Genomic DNA, 17652 nt, shown 5'->3' with positions numbered 1-17652 from the left:
CCCCCCCACCCCCCAGGAAGCCAGGAGCTGTTCCCCTAGCCTGGACCCTGGACTCAGGAGGAAGTAAGATGCTGGGCTGTGAAGCCAGGCCTCCTGGGTTCAAGGCCCGGCAGCCGTGCAGTCTTCTGGCTGTGGGACCTTTGGCCGGTGACCTCCTGTCTCGGGCCTGTTTCCTCATCCGTGAGCATCTTCCTTCCTCAGGGCGGCTGTCGCGACATGGGGGCAAGGCAGGCAAACCTGACATTGGCCTCTGGCCCAGTGTGGCCCCTGAGCCTTAGCTCCTTCAGGCTGTCCCCCAGGAAGCCTTCTCTGACTCCCCCAATCCCCACCCTGGGCTCTGCTGGCCCCGGTTTCTGCTGTGACTGCAAACATCAGACATAAACATGTAAACGCCTGGCCAGGTGTCTGTGGGTTCATCCCTGTCCCCTGAGCCCAGCACTGCCCTGGTTTCACCTTGAATGCTTGTAGAGTGGGTAAAACGTCGTACGGTTTGAAGGGCTGACCCCTTCCAATGGCCCGCCAGGCCACCTCTGAATGCCTGTCTCCCCCGTTCCCTCGTTGAGCCCCTGGGTCTGACCCAGAGCCCAGGAAACCAGAGAGCTGGGAGTTTCGCGTTGGCTGCTTTATTTAAGGGCTGGTGATCGACAGCTATCCCCAACCCAGCCCCTCCCTCCTCTACAAAAGTGGCCAACCGTGAAAACAGGCCGCCCTGCCAGGGGGCCTGTGGGGCTGTGGCTTGAGTCCCAGGCCACACACCTTGGAAGGCAGGGAAGGAGGATGAGCAGTTGGTCCAGTTCAAATGGACAAGTGCTGGTGAGGCGGGGTAAGACGCTGGAGAGTCCCGAGGCAGCCTCTGCTGGGCTTGCCCTCACCTACGATGTCAGGACACAGGTCCCTGGAGGAGCCAGGGCCCCAAAGCCAGGTGGCCAGGTGCCAGAGGAGGGAGTAAGTCAAAGGCTTTCGGAGCCAAGGGAGGCAGTTCAGGCCCCTGGGGCCCAGCAACCCTTCAACTCTACCCCATGCCCACGAGGACACCCCCACAGTCACACCTGCAGCCACACCCACTCACACCCATGCCCACACTCACTCCACACACACACACACACACAGGGCTGCAGAGGCCCTGGACCCACACCCTGGACCCTGGAATGTCTCTGGATTGGTACCCAGCGGGTGAGGCTGCCAAGGGAGTGGGTCCTCTGCGTTGCTACTGATTGGCCGCCTCGCAGGCATCTATCCAATCGCTGTACACGTCCACTGGTTCCGACAGATCTGAGCCGCTGAGGTCAAGGGCAACTGGTAGCACTGGACCCCTTTCCTATACATACTTCTGTTGTTCACGCTACTTGTTAGCCAGACCCCCGCCCTGAAGCCTGTCACCCCATGTAAGTCAGCACGAGGCACTGGTTCCTCTCGGTGGCCACACCACCAGGGCATGCAGCAGGGCTGGGTGCCCTTGAGCAGCCCACTCTGGGCAGAGCAGCCCTGACGCCCCGCCCCCGTCCCCTGGGGAAAGCCCGGGTTCCCAAGGATACAAGTGATGGGCGTCTGGAATTCTTCCAGGCACACGGTACAAGAGATGACTCCGGTGTTGCGGGCCCGGTCCCTGGAACGGGAGGAGATGCGAGAACTTAGTGAACGAAAGGGCCTGTGTCTGTGGGTGACGATCCCCCTAACCAGGAGGGCTGGGGACAGAATGGAAGACAGTGGGGGTGGGGGGAAGCCACCCCCCGACCGAGGAAGGAGAGGGCCGGCCCCGTGAGGCAGGATCCCGGGCCCCGCTCACATTTTCACGTCACAAGACTTCTCGTGGTTGCAGAAGGGGCAGGTGAACTGGGTCTCTAGGGTGCCTGTCATCTTCTTCTTGGGGGGTGGCTTCCGTTTTGACTTTCTGCGCCCCATGTCTGCAGGAGGGCAAACCTGTGGGAGGATGGGGGCAGAAGTCAGCGACTCGTGGGACCCACGCGTCCCTCTGGCTCGACGCTGTAGGAAGCGGTCATCCCCACCCCCCCCCCGCCTCCCCGATTCTGGCATCGTTCTTCCGTGACAGCGGAGGTCAGCAGCCTGCCAGATAAAGACCAGAGTTTCACTTATACTTAAGACCACTCTCTATGCAATATTCTTGTTCTTAACTAAGGGTGCTTCCAATTCACTGAGTAGACAGAAGCAGTCAGACCACATCCACAATCCACAAGTCCCCAGGACCACCCACTCGACCTTCTCTCCTTTGCTATGGAAGAACGTCCACGCGCCCCACGAAAACAATTTGCTACCTTGTGCCTTGGATCCCAACGTCACATTTTCTCTCTCTACTGGATCATTAACAAACACACTTGTTATGACCTCTTCCATCATTAAAAACCACCCCTTCGTTCTCTGTGAGCTTTTCTAGCAGAGCTGTCTGCGTTCCCTCCTACCCTCTCTCCACAGCCCCTTCCATGCTGTCCACCCCAAGGGGCAGCCCTCACTCCTCAGCGTACTGGACACACCGGTTCCTCCTCCCACCATTCTCACAGGGCTCTCCCACCCTCCTCAGTGGCAGCTTCTTGCAGTCTCTGCTGCTGCTGCAACCCCATCCTCACCCCGTCAATTCGCTAATGATGGTGAGTCCACAAGCTCAGTCTTTGGACCCCTCCCCTCTCCATCTCCATTCATTTCCATGGAGATCTCATCCAGCGTCAGGGCTTCAAATGCCTTCTCTACATCAATGTCTTCTCTGAACTGCAGGCTCCCCTGGCCACCTGCCTCAGCCACACTCCTACCCGGTGCTACCAAACGTTTAAACAGAACCTGTCCAAAACCGAGCTCCGAACACCTCAATGTGTTGTCCCACAGGCAGCAAGTCCATCTTTCCAAAAACCTTAGACTCATCCTCAATTCCTTTCGCCCTCTCTCACACCCCTTATCCCATCCTGACCCTACTGTTCTACCTTTAAAAGACATCCAGCATCTGACCACTTCTCACCACTCCCAGGGCCAGCTCCGTGGTCTGAGTCTTGAGTTCCAGTCATCTCTGGCCTGTATTATCACAACAGCATCCTCACTGGTCTCCCTGCATCTCTAACTCTGCCCAGCACCCTCCAAATGTGAATTCCTTGAAGGCAGGGATTTCTGTCTTTTCTTTGTATCCCCAGCGCCTAGAACAGCTCGTGGCACAGAGCTGGCTCCCAACAGAGATTTACTGAATGAATGAATGACCAATGCCAAGCCTACAGTAAACCACAGCACTGCTGCAGTCCAGGCAGGCAAGGTATCTGCTCTTGTGCAACTGATATTCTAGCGGAGGAAGACAGACCCTTCAGCTAACTAATAAGGGAGATAATTTCCAATACTGCTAAGTGCTATGAGGTTAATGAAACAGGGCTGAGTGAACGCTTCTGGGACGGGGCTACCTAAGGGTGGAGCTGGAAGAATCCTTGGGTAAGAGTCATTTAAGCTGAGGCCTGAATAAGAGAAGGCTACCATGCATGGTAGTCCAGGCAGAGGGAATAACAACTGCAAGGGCTCCAAGGCAGAAGAAGCTTTTCTTGAGAAAGAGAAAGAAGACTGGTACAGCTGAAGCCCAGCGAGTAACGGGGAGATGGGTGTGAGATGCAACAGGAGAGCAGCGGCCAGACCCTACAAGACCCAGTAGGCTTTAGTAAGCCGGAGCCAGTTCTGCTGCCCAGGCTCTCACCTTCGGGGGTACAGGGGTAGTGTTCTGTTGAATTTTTCCCCCCAAAGCCTGGCCCTGGTTACCACCCGCACCAGAATCACCTGGGGGTGCTCAAAAAATGCAGATTTCTGAACCTAACCCCCAGATCTCCCGGCACTAGAATGTCAGTTTTCCGGGTTCGGGTGGGAGCATGATTTGCCCACTGCTGAATCCCCAGCACGCACAGTTCCTGGTATGCATTAAGAGCTCAATAACTGTTGAATATAAACAAGTCTCCTGAATCAGAAGCTACAGGTGGGCCCCAGAAACTCATTTTCCGTGGTGACTACAGCACCCGCCAACCACACTCCAGAAAAGGGAGTCTGGCCTGCACATAAAACTCCAGGGGCCTCGGACTGTACTTCTGTGGCGATCTAAGTCCAAAGCGCGCCAAGGTGGGGGCTGGAAAAGGGCTCAGCCACCGACCCTACCGGGACGCAAGAGGAGGCCGGTGGGCCGTCCTTCCAGGCTCACCGAGGCTTCGGCATCGCCTCCCGCCGGCCGCCGGTAGAAGCCAGGCCTCCGAACAGCGGGCTGGGACCCGCTGGGACCCGGGGGAGTCAAGTTCCCCGATGGGCCGCCCCCCAAGCCCTGGGCCCTGGGCCCCTCCTCCAGGACCCCGTCAGCGCCCCGGAGTCGCAGAGCGCCCTGTCCCACCCGGCCCCAAAGCCCGCCCGCGCGATCCCTCACCTGCACTCGCCAACGATCTTTGCGACAGCCTCGTTCACCCGGGAGACAGTGACTTCCAGCTCCCGGCGGAAGCGGAAATCCCTCCTCTCCCCTTCAGTCTCACCCACCCGAGGCCGGGACCTCCCAGCGAGTAAGCCCCGCCTCCTCCAGTGTCTGTGTGCGCACGCACAGAGAGTAAGTCTTCTCTGTGCTCTCATTCCGGGCCCGGAGGCGGGATCGCAGTGCGCGTGCGCAAGGGCTGGACCGCATTTCACAGTTGGTGCGCAAGTGGCCGCTACTTCTAGTGAGCTTCCGCGGTGGCAGTTCCCGCGTTTCAGGAGCGGTGGACCGGGCCATAGCAGCACTGGAAAGGCAGCCTCTCCCATGGCTGCAGCATCTTCACGTGCCTTCTCTCCCACTTCAAGCCCCAGCTCCTCGCAGCTCACCTGGGTCTCCCCGATGTCGGGCACATTCAGATATCTCAGTGCTAAGAAACGACAGATACCAGTATGGCTGAATCAGAGTTAACGGGGGAAGCTTGTCAGAAGCTCTTCTCAAACTTTAACAAGAACCTGTGGATCTTACTATAATTCAGGTTCTGGTTCATTAGGTCAGAAGTGGGGCCTGGAAGTCTGACTTTCTAACTAGGTCCCCAGTGCCATACGTGCTGTTGGTCTGCGGGACCACACTTTGAGTGCCGAAGTTATCATACATGAGTTTGGACAGGCAGGTAGGGGCTGGGGGAGGGGAAAACAAAGCTCCACAATTCCCACGATGTAGTGAAGAGGCTGGACAGAAATATAAAGGGTCAGTTGCTACACTGTTCAGCGCAGCAGAGAGGAGTGTGTGGATCTCAGAGCATGTGATGGTGGAGGGGGCTGCCAAACTAGTACGAGAGGTTAGAGAAGGCTTCCCTGGGAGGCCGATGCTCAGGATGGAATCCAAAGCCTGAGTGGAAGTCACACAGACAGAAGTAGCACCTATAGAACTTAAGAGGGAGTGAAGGAGAGAGGAGTGTCAAGGGTGGAGACCCTGGGCACTGCCTCTTACTCAGATGAGGCAGACTCAACAGAGATAATTCGGAGGAGCGGTCAAGGGTTGTGTTTGGCTGTGATTAGTCTGAGACAAGCAAGAGGGGCTCTGGAAGGGGCCTTTGGAAGAGAAGCCAGGAGCTCAGGAGAAGGATCTGGATGTGATTTTGAGAGTCATCTGCATATGGAGGTTATTTAAAGTCTTGGGGCCAGAGGAGGTCACGTGGTTTCAGGGGTAAGGGGCAAAGTGTAGCAAAAGAAGAGGGCTAAGAAGGACACCAGGGCTCCCCAGCCTTAGAGGTTAGGAGGAGGAGCCAGCAAGAGACTGGGCAGAACAGTGAGGTAGGAGGAGGAAGACGTGGGTTGCCCTCTCCCAGAAGCCTCCAGAGGCAGGTATTTCAAGACAAGGAGAGTGATCAGCTGTGTCACATGTGACTGCGAGTTTGAGTAAGATGAGGAAAGAGAATTGACTGTTGACTTTGGCAAGTGTTTGGTCCCTGGCAATCTTGATAAGAGCTCTTTCATTGGAGCAATTAGGAAAATAACTTGTCAAGAGATCTATCGATGTATTTCCAATAGACCTATCTCCAAGAAGTCCTCTAGAGGGCAGTGTTACTCTCAGAACTGCCAAGCTTAACCCTTGGCAGTGCCTCTCTGGAGGACCCCTTCTCCGTGCTTGTACGAACCTGGATACACACAGGATGGGATCATACCATACATGTTACCTTGCAACTTGCTATTTCCACTTAGTGGTCAATACACATACAGATAATTATTGTGTGGCTGCCGTAGTCATGATTGCCAGGTTCACAGGTTTTGTGTCTTTTCTTTCCCTTTTCCTTTCTTCTCTCTCTCTCCCTTTCCTTCCTTCCTTCCTTCCTTTCTCTCCTCTCTTTCTTTCTCTGTCTCTCTTTCCCTCCCTCCCTTTCTTCCTCCCTCCCTTCCTTCACATCTTTATTGAGATATAATTGACAGACAATAAACGGCACATTTTGACATATACATACACCTGTGAAGCCATCACCACAATCATGATAGTGACTGTTTCCATCCCCCCAAGAAGTTTCCTTATGTCTCTTTGTAGTCAGTCCCTACCCCACCCTCAGCCCTTGACACCAACTAATCTGTTTTCAGTTCCTATAGCTTTGTGTTTTTGAGGAAGTCCCATAAACAGAATCATACAAAACGTAGCCTTTTGAATTTGGCTTCTTCTACTCAGCTCAGTACGTTTGCAACGTGTCCATTTTTTTTTTTTGGCCACACTGCTTGTGGGATCTTAGTTCCCCATCAGGGATTGAACCCATGTCCTCAGAAAGCGTGGAGTCCTAACCACTGGACCGCCAAGGAATTCCCTATGTACATGTTGTGTTTATCAGTAGTTGTTCCTTTTTATCATTGAGTTGTATTCCGTTGTAGGGATGGACACAGTTTGTTTATCCTTTCACCTACTGATGGACATTTGGGTTGTTTCCTTTTTGGGACGATTATGAATAAAGCTACTATGTACTGTCTCATTCAGATCTTTGTGTAGATGTTCATTTTCTACTGTATTTTTTAAATTTAATTTTTATTTTATTTTGGAGGGTAGTTGATTTACTCTACTGTATTTTATTTCTACACTAAAACATGTGATTCCTCTGGAATTCATTTTTGTATACGGTCTGAAGTAGGGTTCAGGTCGTGTTTTGTTCTGGGCTAACCGACAAGGCAGATAACATCTTTCCTGGGAAGTTGTAATGTCACCTTAACCTACATCACGTTCTCATGTGTTCTTGAATTTGTTTCCGGATTCCCTCTGGACATTTTCCCGGAGCCAGGGTCATGCTGTTTTGATGACAGTGCGTTTTGCTGTTTGGCAAGGCGGCTTTCTCACCTTGCTATTCATGAGTCTTGGCCCTGGAGGCTGTTGAGAGGGTGGATGTGGCCTGACTCTCCATTGACAACCTCCTGGCTGAGTGAGGGTGCCGGTGCCAGGCCCAGCACCTGGTGTGAGGAGGGGAGTGGGGAGATGATAATATCCGTGATGGTTGAATCAGATGCAGTTGCTCAGGAAAAGCGGGAAGAAATGAGACTCTGTGACTGGTCTCCAGGAATTCTGCCATCTTATTTCCTGTAATTTACAAGGCATCTTTTTTTTTTAAACATCTTTATTGGAGTGTAATTGCTTTACAGTGTTGTGTTAGTTTCTGCAGTATAACAAAGTGAATCAGCTATATGCATACGTATATCCGAATATCCCCTCCGTCTTGTGACTCCCTCCCACCCTCCTTATTCCACCCCTCTAGGTGGTCGCAAAGCACCGAGCTGATCCCCCTGTGCTATGAAGCTGCTTCCCACTAGCTATCTATTTTACACTTGGTAGTGTATATATGTCAATGCTACTCTCTCACTTCGTCCCAGCTTACCCTTCCCCCTCCCCGTGTCCTCAAGTCCATTCTCTACGTTCTCTTTCTGACTTCACTCTGTATGACAGACTCTAGGTCCATCCACCTCACTACAATTAACTCAATTTCATTTCTTTTTGTGGCTGAGTAATATTCCATTGTATATATGTGCCACATCTTCTTTATCCACTCATCTGTCGATGGACACTTAGGTTGCTTCCTACAAGGAATCTTTCCACCCATGGCCGTGTGCTGGCTGACATTGTCCCCTGAGCTGGAAGGAAGCCCTCTAGGAGGGCATGTGTCTATCCTGCCTTATTCCTTTGGGTGCTCCTTGAGTTGGCACAGGACTTGGTCCTTGGTGCTTGGTAGACATGCTTGGCCATTGTGGAGGAGGGGGGCCAATCCCCCTCTCTGCCACTAGTTCCCTGTGTCAGCTTGGATGTGTCACTTCTCCTTTCCACCCTCTGGGCCCTGTGAACTGGGATGTTGGGCTAATTCCACACTCCGGGCCCTGCAAACAGGGACACTGGGCTGACTTCTGATTCAGACCCCTGCCGGCTTGGAGCCTCTGAGTCAGTGGGAAGAGGCAGGGTGGCCGTGAGCTGCCTTGACTGTCGTGGTTAAGATTGAGGGTCTGACGCTTCCTGGATATGACCTTGGGCACCTGACTTAATCTGTTGAGCTTCTGTCCTCTGAGAAGCCAGGATGACACCGGCCCTTTCCTCCTGGGTCAGGATTAGAAGGGATGGCGGGTTAATTTGGCATAGAGCTTGGTGGGTGGCAATGTCAGCTGGAAAGAACTCAGGGCTGGCATTCTGGTAAGACAGCTTTGCTTAATTTTTTTTTTTGCGGTACGTGGGCCTCTCACTGCTGTGGCCTCTCCCGTTGAGGAGCACAGGCTGCGGACGCGCAGCCTCAGCGGCCATGGCCCGCGGGCCCAGCTGCTCCGCGGCATGTGGGATCTTCCCGGCCCGGGGCACGAACCCGCGTCCCCTGCATCGGCAGGTGGACTCTCAACCACTGCGCCACCAGGGAAGCCCCAGCTTTGCTTAATTTTAATAGTAACACATGTTACCTTGTAACAAATTCAGCAGTGTTGACTGCTACAAAGTAGCAAGCAGAAGGTGCCACTTCCATCAAGTTCCTTTCCCCAGAGAGGTGAGGCAAGGGATGCTCATGACACACGTTCAGGCTTTGCAGGTATTCTTTTTTTTTTTTTTTTAATATTTATTTATTTGGTTGCGCCAGGTCTCAGTTGCAGCATTTGTGGCTAGTGGGCTCCTTTAGTTGTGGCATGCGAACTCTTGGTTGCGGCATGCATGTGGGATCTAGTTCCCTGACCAGGGATCGAACCCGGGCCTCCGGCATTGGGAGTGCAGAGTCTTAACCACAGCGCCACCAGGGAAGTCCCTGCAGGTATTCTTTTATTGACTATTTGGCAGTGACCAAAGGAGGCTTGATTCAGGAGACAGCTGCACCCCCATTGCCCAGAACTCAGTAACCTCACTTATTTTACCCAGGGTGCTATTTCGTTCTATTTAGGTGGGCTGGCAGCTGGACCCACACAGTTGGGTCCCTGGCCCCGTAGCAGCTGAAGTGGCCGTTGAGGGCAGGCCAAGAGAGCAGTTCCTGTGACGGGCTGGCTCAGGCCGTTTGTGGTGGGTGTTAGTCAACTCAGAAGGCCAGAAGGGAACTGGGTTTCTCTGCAGCTTTCAGTTCAGGATGAGCATTCTGCTTTCAGCATTCCTCGGCAGCAACAGGCCCTGAAATAATTCTGCTTCTGGAAGTTTTCCTCCGTACGTACTTGCACAGATGTGCAAAAGCATGGGTCCAGGTGTGTCCACTGCAGCTATGTTGGTAAGAGGGAGAGATTGGAAAAGATTGGTTTATCCTACAAGCATATCTGCATATGTAGGAAATGAATGTGTGGGTCATTTATGGTAGCATTGTTTGAGGATAGCAATCCAGGCGACCCTCAGTAGATGGCTGTTTAGATAGACAGTTGGGGACTGGCACACAGTGGGGCCTCTGTAGCTGCAGAAAGAAGCTCCCCCAGAGGGCTGATGGGCAGATCTCCAGGTACGACAGGCAGAAACAGCAAATTGAAGAAGAGAACCTTTGGGGGTGCAGGAAATGCTTTTATCTTGATTGTGGTGGTGGGTTTGTGGGTGTATGCCTTTGTCAAAACTTACTGAACTGCAGACTTTCAAAAGGTGTCAATTAGACCACAATGAAGTTAGTTTGAAAAAGCAAACAAAACCAAAACCAAAAAAGCAAGGTGCAGATCAGTGGGAAAGGGGAGGAAAAAACCCGTTCAGGTTTGCTTTCATTTGCGCACTGAAATCCTGCAAGGAAGCCCAAGGCATTTACAGAAAGCTATTTCCTTTCTGGAAAGGTGGAGGGACAGATGGGAAGGGGGTGAGAGATATTTTACCTTTCTACAGTTTAGATTTTCGAACCATATGAATAGCACCGATTCCACAGTGAAATGAACAAAAATGAATGTTCTGATATGAACAGTCCACTTGTGGTTAAATAGACCCCCCCCCCCCCGCCACAACCCCAGAAGAAAAAAAAGAACCTCCCTGTCAGTCCAGTGGTTGAGACTCCGTGCTTCCACCGTGAGGGGCATGGGTTCGATCCCTAGGAACTAAGATCCCGCCAAGAAAAAAAAAAAAAAAGGAAAAAAGAACTGCGTATACATTGTGATGTTTTGTGTGAAAAAAGGAGGATGTTTTTATTATGGAAGGAAAGAACATGATGATGGCTGTCCCTAGGAAGGTGAGCATGGGGGAGGAAGGCTTGCTTCACGTTGGACCCTTCTTTGTGTTTGGTCTTTACTTAAAATCGCATCCATGTATGAGGCCAGTTGGTTATGGATGAGGCTTAGAGATGGAGACGCAGGCCAGCAAGTGGGGGAGCCCAGACCCTTTCAAACCCAGGTGATGCATCTCGCCGGTGAGGTGAGGAAAGGGATGCTCACGATACACGTTCAGCCTCTGCAACTATTTTTTTTTATTGACTATTTGGCAGTGACAGAAGGATGCCTGATCCAGGGGAGGGCTTTCCCTCCCTGTCCCCCAATGCCCGGAACTCAGGCTGGGCGAGCCCGGCCAAGGGGCCTGGCACTCTGGCCGGAACACGTGTCCATGCTTCTTTCACGTATATGGGCATCCTTGTCACAAAGGCCACGTGGCACCACAGTTTCTCATCTGTCCTTCTCCTTCCTGCTCTGCCGTAGCACCACCGGCCCTTGAGAAAGCCTGCCCATGGGCAGGGGGTCCCAGCGGGACCCACTCACCCACCAGCTGGGAGGCGCCCCTAACTCAGGCCCCAGCGTGGAGCCCCCGTCGGTGCTGGTGCTCAGACTTGGCTTGCCTTGGCAACTTGGTCTTGAAGAGGGACTTGCCCGAGGCCTCGATGTAAGTGATGCTCATCTCTTTGGGGCTGATCTCAACGTAGGCGAAGCCACCCAGTGAGTTCTCGGCCCCGTAGTGGAAGCGCAGGTAGCCATTGGGGACCTTGCGCAGGTGCTTCTTCGAGGGGTCCATGAAGTTCCCGGCCCCGCTCAGCACGAAGCCCACGCCGTTCTCATCCTGAAGGTACTGCGGACAGAGGAAGCAGGGTCAGTGGAGTCCCCAGCCCCTCAGTGAGGTTTACCACTGGCTTGGTGTCTACCTGTCTTGAGTCCAGGGTCAGGCCTGTGATGGACCACAGAGTCACCTTGAGCAAGGGACATACCCCACCCCCTCCTGTCCTGGGCCTCAGTTTTCCCACGTGTGAGAGTGTATTGCTCTGAGCAATCAATAGTCAACTGGAACCCGTGAGATGGCTTTTAGGGAACTTTGGGCTGTTTTCTGGTTAGCGAGCATAGAGTTTGAGAGAGAGTGACGTTCCGGGGGCTCCCACACAGCAGGAGGACCCCAATATGCCACGTGGCACAGTGGCTGGGCTGGGGACCCCTTACCAGGCTCTCGCCCACCCTCAGTTCCCTCACCTGCAGGTTGTGGTCATGGCCACACAGGTAGGCGGTGACCTTGTGCGTGGTCAACAGCGGCAGCAGCTGCTTGACCAGGCAGTGGGTGGGCCCGTGCTCGGCGATGGACCACACGGGGTAGTGGCCGGCCACCAGCACGTAGTCCTCCTTGGCCGCCGCCAGCTGCTTCTTGATCCAGGCCAGCTGCGTGCGGGCCATCGCCAGGTTGCGGGGCCTCTCGGGCTGCTGGCTGGCAAAGTCGTCCGAGTTGCCACACAGTGTCACCGTGTCCAGCATGAAGATGGCCACGGACACGTTGGACCGTGGGATCTTGAAGCGCAGGCGGTAGTAAGGGCTGGGGAAGTTCCTGTGGATGGGATGGAGGTGGTGGGCGCCCGTCTTGGGCAGAGAAGCCCCAGGCTCAGCTCTGGCTGATGGATCTCTTTGCCCACCTGAGCGAGGCTGGCAGAGGGATGGATAGAAGGTGGGGCAGGCTCACCAGCGCTTGGAGATCCTGGAGTAGGCTATCTGTGCCGAGACGTTCCCCAGATGGTCGTGGTTGCCAGCCAGCACGTACCAGGGCACGTTGCGGAGTGAGGAGGCAGAGAACACATCCTCAAAGGTCTCCTGCAGCAGACAGAGAAGGGAGCCCCGCCCCCCCGCAGGTTCAAGCAGCCATTGGATGCTCCCACCGAGTCAGGCGCTATGTACAAGGGAGACGCTGAGTGTGCTAGGCGTCTACAAGTGTCATCTTCCCTCTGCCCTCTCCAGAGTCAAAAGGTCGAGTGGCTTCTCCACGCATCCCCCCGCCTCCACACCTACTCCAGCGGCGCACACCTGGAACCTCTTGTCTTTGGCATCCTGCACGCCAGTGAAGTAGAAATTGTCCCCCAGGGACAGGATGAAGTCTGCGCCCAGGATCTGCACGGTCCTGGCAATCTCCTTGGCATTGGCCATTTCCCGGGCTGTGTAGAACGGGGCATTGGGGACCCCTCCCCAGTCACCCACGGCAACAAAGCGCAGGACAGGGGCGGGGGCGGTGCGGGTGTTGGTACTGATGCCGGCAGCCCAGGGGAGCACCAGGGGGAGCACCAGCGAGGCTTGCAGGACGAGCAGCACCGTCCACGTGTCCATCTGGGAGGGGAGAGACAAACGTCTGGGGCATGGGCAGCATGCGCCCCCCAGAGATCCCCACTTGCCCTGTTCTGAGAAAGGAGGAGACGGCTCCCTGCAGGGATGGCCTGGCTCCCGAGCTCCCGGGACTTGAGTGCAAGAGCTGGCTGGGAGGGTCAGGGGGCGGGCAGGGTCCAGCCAGCGGGGCGGGGAAGCAGGGGTATGCCGGGCCCAGTACTCACCCTGGGGGAGGCACAAGTCAGTCGGCTGGGGGCTCAGAGAGGCAGGTGAGCTCCAGAGCAGAACTGGCCGTCACTGAGCCTTTATTCCCTGGGGGCGGAAATGGATCATTAGAGGGGATGATGCAGTTTCTCCGCCAACTGTTCCAGAAGCCCTCCCCTCGGGTCATGTGAGCCTTGGAGTTAGTTCCCCGGCGGCCGGACACGGGATTCGAGGCGGGAGCGGGAGTGGGGGGTGGGGGGGGGGGGTCTGGCCTATGAGTGCAGCCGCGCCTGCCCCACAAGCTCTGCGTCTGCCCACAGGAGCGCGTTTGTGTCGTGGGCCTCGTGTGTGCTGTGTGCGCAGCTCTATCTGTGCGCCCCGGCCCTGCACCTCCCGTATGTGTGTCCGTGTCTTCCGCGGACGTGTTTGTCTGCCAGTGCCTGGGTGTGTCTGAGCTGTTTTCTGTGTGTAGCCAAGCGTGCCTGCCTCGGTCACATGTCTGCTGTGTGCCTGGGAGTCCCATGTCCCCGTGGCTGTGGACACTGCGCGGGCAGGGCCTGTGTGGCAAGCCTGTGACGCGCGCCTGCGTCCTCAAGTGGAACTGTGTGTGTGCGACGGGGAGCTGTGTGTCCCTGTCATGTGGCCGAGCCGAGTTGTGTGTCTCTGTGTTGTGTTTCTCAGCTGAGTTGTAGGTCCGGTGTGTGAGGTGTGTTTGACAACATCTGAGCCCGAGTCCCAGGGTCACCCCCCCCTCCCCCAAACAGCAGGGGCTCCCTTTTCCAGGAAGTCCTGCCCACACCTTCCTCTCTGCCCCACCCCCCATTCAGGAGGAGGAACCCAGGCAGGAGGCAGCTGGTGACAAGCCGTGTGACCACAGACTTTCGACCCTCAGACCCCGAGGGCAGGGGGGCAGGCTATGGGGCAGCGGGGCCCCTGCACTTGAGGCCGCTCTGACCTGCCCCTCCCCTCCCTGCCTCCCTCCTCCCGGCCCTGACTGCCCCCTGCACACTCACGCTGGTTCCCTACAGCCTCTTGCGAGAGTGGATGGGGGCCCCTCATTCACAGCCCCGCAGCCCCGACAAACAGGAAGTGGGTCACGAGGGCAGGCGGAGACAGCTCCTCCGGGTGGAGACCTCCCGCCGCCGGGCGGTCTCACCTGGCAAAGGCTGGGCCAGGGGTCAAGGCCAGGCGCGGCCTTGCGAGCCGAGCTGCAGGAGTGCGGGGTGCTAGCCGTCGGGGCTGCCCGGGCTTTAAGGAGGCGGCAGTTAGCCCGCCCTGCCGGCGGGCAGGGGGCGGCCCAGGCGATCCCCGGCTGCAAACGCGGGCGCCTGGGCCTCCTGGCCAGGCCGGCGCGCCCGGGGATGCTGCTGGGCCCCTGCGCGCCACCACGCCTGCGGGGCGCACTTCTGTAACAGGAGGTAACGCTCCCTGGAGGGCGGCGCAGACCTGCCGATTGGGCTGCAGCTCGGCCGGGCAGGGTGGCTCGGGGACCCGATTTCCTCCCTCTGTCCCCACGCAGGCAGAGTCTCCACCTGCCTGCGCACTTGGGGCGCCCACGGCCCCCACGATCGCAGCGCTGGGTGGGGCCTCAGCCCCGGGCTGCGCCACCCTCTAGTGAGGAAGTCTCATCTTCAACCTCAATTTCCTGGTCTTTAGGTGTGAGGGCAGAAGAGTCCAATCTTACTTAGAATCGCAAATAATTTATGTTGAAACACCCCTCCAGGAGCTGGGGCTGCAACCCTTCCCGCCTCCTTTTGAAGGTGGGTGGGAGGCAAAAGAGTCTCATCTGAAGAGTAAACAAGGGAAAGCAAAGGACGGGAACTTTCTGGTGGAGACACCTGGCAGACACCGCCCTAACAGATGGTCCAGGTGAACAGCATAGTGATGTCTTATTGATATCACGTGGCCCTGACATAATGTCATGAGAAGGGCCCCTCACCTCCTGGGTTTCTCCTGTCACCTGTAACCACAGGCTTATGATGAGAAAAATACCAGATACACCCAAATCCAGGGATATTCTACAGAGTACCTGCCTAGAACTCTGCAAGAATGGCCCAGTCATGAAAAAGCAACCTTTGAGGGGCTGTCACAGACTGGAGGAGACCCAGGAGCCGGGAGGACAAAGTGAATGTGGGATCTTGGGCCAGAAAAGGGGCACTTGTGGAAAAACTGGTGACATCCAAAGAAAGCCTGGAGTTTTGTGAATAGTAACACAACTAAGAAACAGAATCGCGTACATGTTCCAGGTATATCGTGGTTTCAGATGATGCTGGCCATAGAGGCAACAGTGAGGTGTATGTTGGAACTCTTTGCTTTTTTTTTTTTTTGCAATTTTCCTGTAAATCTATAATTACTCCAAAATAAAACAGTTTACTTTGAAAATAGGCATGATCCAAGAAACTTAAACATGGATTCGACATGCACTGAGCACCTGCTGTATGCCCAGTACTGGCAGACCCAGCAGGGAACAAGACAGATAGGAAATACCTGCTCTGCTGGGGCCCCATGTGCTGGTGAAATTTATATTCTAGCTGTTAATTACTTTCCATTCTTTGGGGGTGGGGTGGGGCATTCTCTTTCCATTTTATACATTATGTATTGTTTGGATTTTTGCTTGAAAATCGCTGTTATTTTGCCAGCAGAATAAATGCAAACTTCCTCCTAACGTATCTGTGGTCTGAATGTAAACATGGGAAGCAAAGACCTCATCACAGATCCAGGGCAGGGATTGTTTTCTGGGGAGACAGGAAGAGGAATGGAATTGGGGCTCAGGGACAAGGGAGTGTCAGGCAGGGGGCTTCAACTTTATCCCTACTGTTTTCCTTTCACAGAAAAGGAAAAAAAAAATTATCTGAAGCAATTAGGACCAAATGTTAACATTTGCTTCTTCATGTGGCAGGTCTGGGGGTGTTTGAGGGGTTATCTTCTATGCTTTCTGTATTTTTTTGAGATCACACAAAATTATAATATTTATTATCATATCGTATTACCTGGTCTTTAAAGAAAAGTTGGAAAATACTGAAAAGTACAAGGAAAATGATTACACTCGTCTGCGTAGAGAGTGACTATTCAGTAATTTTTTTCCATTAATTTTTCTATGCCTACATGTGTCTTCTGAAAAATGGTATGCTATTGACACCATTTTTTTTTTTTTTTTTTTGGCCATGCTGTGCATCACACAGGAATCTTAGTTCCCTGACCAGGGATCAAACCCATGCCCACTGCAGTGGAAGCGTGCAGTCTTAACCACTAGACCGCCAGGGAATTCCCTACTGATACAATTTTTTAAGTTTGTCAAATGTTAACATCTTCTATATCTTTTAAATTAAAAAGTACAAAAGCACATGCACATGAAAAGAAATCAGACTTCTTGCGGAGTGTGTAATGAAACTTGTGAACCCTTGGCTATATCTCTCTGGTCCCCTCTGGGGTTCCGAGTAAACTCTTTTCCCTCCATTCACTCAGGGGAGCCCGCTTCTGCTGATTTTCTGTGGAGGTGGATCAGGATTTGGCTCTGAGCCTCCCTCCCCCTCCACTCCTGCCTTGCTTCCCAACAACAACGTCAATCCCATGGCTGAGTTCCTCCCTGTCCTCCCCTCCCCTCTCCGCCCCAGCTCTCACCACTCCTCTGGCCTTCTCACCCTTCCTGGAATAGGAGCCCTCGCTCTGACTTCAGGGCTTTGGTACTTGCAGTTCCATTTTCCTAGAAGGCTGTTCCTTCTCCAGCTACCACCGTGGCTCCCTCCCACTGTATTTAAGTTCCTTTAACTTATCTAAAAAGCATCCCTCCCACCCCCATCCTGACTCCCTCTTAACTTGCTGTAGTTTTCTCAGTAGCCCTTATCAAGGCCTGATGAGCCAAACTCTGCTTATCTTGTTTTCAGTCTGTCTCCCCACCCGAATGAGGTCTGAGGCAACAAGAGCTGTCTGCAGTCAGTGGTGTTTGCTGCTGCTTCTCTGGCTTTTAGAATCTGGGGCCCACAAAGGCAGCTGCTCAGGAATTATCTGGGGAAGGATGAAATGAAGGGACTTGCTTGCACGACACAACCTTCCCTCCAGTCTGAATGTGCGGCTTCCCCCCGCCCTCCTGGCTTCATCCCTTGAGTGGATACCACTAACTCCTTTACAGCTTGCTTCAGATCTAAACTTTGTTGTTATTTTCTTTGTTTTTTTGCCAGGCTGCGTGGCATGTGGGATCTTAGTGCCCCCACCAGGGATGGAACCTGTGCCCCCTGCATTGGAAGCAGGGAGTCTTAACGACTGGACCGCCAGGGAAGTCCCAAACGTTGTGGTTGTTTTTGATAATCTGTCCAGGACTCTTGGAGATATGCCAATGTGTGCATCTCCTTCGTGTTGGGGCCACTGCGCACAAGTCACACTAAGGACAGTGTGTTCTGACCTCAGGGCCTTTGCACTTGCTGTGCCCTCCACTGGCCCACTCTCCCCCACCTTCTTGTCCTTGAGCACTTGGCTTCAATGCCACTTCCTCAGACGACCCTGACACCCTGACTCAGCACACACACCCAACACCTAGTCCCCTGTCTCTACTGTTGTCAAGTC

The 17652-nt window shown here is 54.2% G+C and overlaps 2 protein-coding genes across 6 annotated transcripts; both read right to left on the bottom strand.

Moving 5' to 3' along the window:
• Positions 1 to 45: 45 nt before the first annotated feature.
• On the bottom strand, positions 46 to 4532 carry ELOF1 (elongation factor 1). 3 transcript variants are annotated; one of them, XR_013827535.1, is made up of 5 exons: positions 4385 to 4526; positions 1787 to 1920; positions 1536 to 1606; positions 757 to 1272; positions 46 to 206 (listed from the first exon to the last, which is right to left on the bottom strand). XR_013827535.1 is itself a non-coding variant. In XM_079916333.1 (5 exons), the coding sequence occupies exons 2-4, from the start codon at positions 1900 to 1902 to the stop codon at positions 1208 to 1210; spliced, it is 252 nt and encodes an 83-aa protein (XP_079772459.1). In that variant the 5' UTR covers positions 1903 to 1920; positions 4385 to 4532; the 3' UTR covers positions 46 to 206; positions 1167 to 1207. The 3 variants fall into 3 exon arrangements, 2 of the variants coding, with proteins under 2 accessions (XP_079772459.1, XP_079772458.1); XM_079916333.1 differs by having other exon boundaries at positions 1167 to 1272; positions 4385 to 4532; XM_079916332.1 differs by lacking the exon at positions 46 to 206 and having other exon boundaries at positions 284 to 1272.
• A 6250-nt stretch (positions 4533 to 10782) lies between these two features.
• On the bottom strand, positions 10783 to 15361 carry ACP5 (acid phosphatase 5, tartrate resistant). 3 transcript variants are annotated; one of them, XM_079917882.1, is made up of 6 exons: positions 14106 to 15361; positions 13113 to 13200; positions 12595 to 12891; positions 12257 to 12384; positions 11779 to 12124; positions 10783 to 11386 (listed from the first exon to the last, which is right to left on the bottom strand). In XM_079917882.1, the coding sequence occupies exons 3-6, from the start codon at positions 12889 to 12891 to the stop codon at positions 11108 to 11110; spliced, it is 1050 nt and encodes a 349-aa protein (XP_079774008.1). In that variant the 5' UTR covers positions 13113 to 13200; positions 14106 to 15361; the 3' UTR covers positions 10783 to 11107. The 3 variants fall into 3 exon arrangements, with proteins under 3 accessions (XP_079774008.1, XP_079774009.1, XP_079774010.1); XM_079917883.1 differs by having other exon boundaries at positions 14249 to 15361; XM_079917884.1 differs by lacking the exon at positions 14106 to 15361 and having other exon boundaries at positions 13113 to 13268.
• Between the last annotated feature and the right edge of the window lie 2291 nt (positions 15362 to 17652).

Source organism: Stenella coeruleoalba, assembly GCF_951394435.1.
Source record: "Stenella coeruleoalba genome assembly, chromosome: 3".
In the NCBI taxonomy this organism is placed as follows: domain Eukaryota; kingdom Metazoa; phylum Chordata; class Mammalia; order Artiodactyla; family Delphinidae; genus Stenella; species Stenella coeruleoalba.
Note: the sequence above shows the minus strand (reverse complement) of the source record. Positions and strands in the feature narration are given on the sequence as shown.

What these genes read in the sequence shown, in the direction of transcription:
- ELOF1 (XM_079916333.1), bottom strand. Translation starts at nt 1,902, where the DNA reads ATGGGGCGCAGAAAGTCAAAACGGAAGCCACCCCCCAAGAAGAAGATG. An exon ending in AAGTCTTGTGACGTGAAAAT is followed by an intron (nt 1,607 to 1,786) that starts GTGAGCGGGGCC and finishes CTCCCGTTCCAG; the next exon opens with GGACCGGGCCCGCAACACCG. An exon ending in ATTCCAGACGCCCATCACTT is followed by an intron (nt 1,273 to 1,535) that starts GTATCCTTGGGA and finishes TCAGCGGCTCAG; the next exon opens with ATCTGTCGGAACCAGTGGAC.
- ACP5 (XM_079917882.1), bottom strand. Translation starts at nt 12,891, where the DNA reads ATGGACACGTGGACGGTGCTGCTCGTCCTGCAAGCCTCGCTGGTGCTC. An exon ending in CCAAAGACAAGAGGTTCCAG is followed by an intron (nt 12,385 to 12,594) that starts GTGTGCGCCGCT and finishes TGTCTGCTGCAG; the next exon opens with GAGACCTTTGAGGATGTGTT. An exon ending in GCCATGACCACAACCTGCAG is followed by an intron (nt 11,387 to 11,778) that starts GTGAGGGAACTG and finishes CTCTGTCCGCAG; the next exon opens with TACCTTCAGGATGAGAACGG.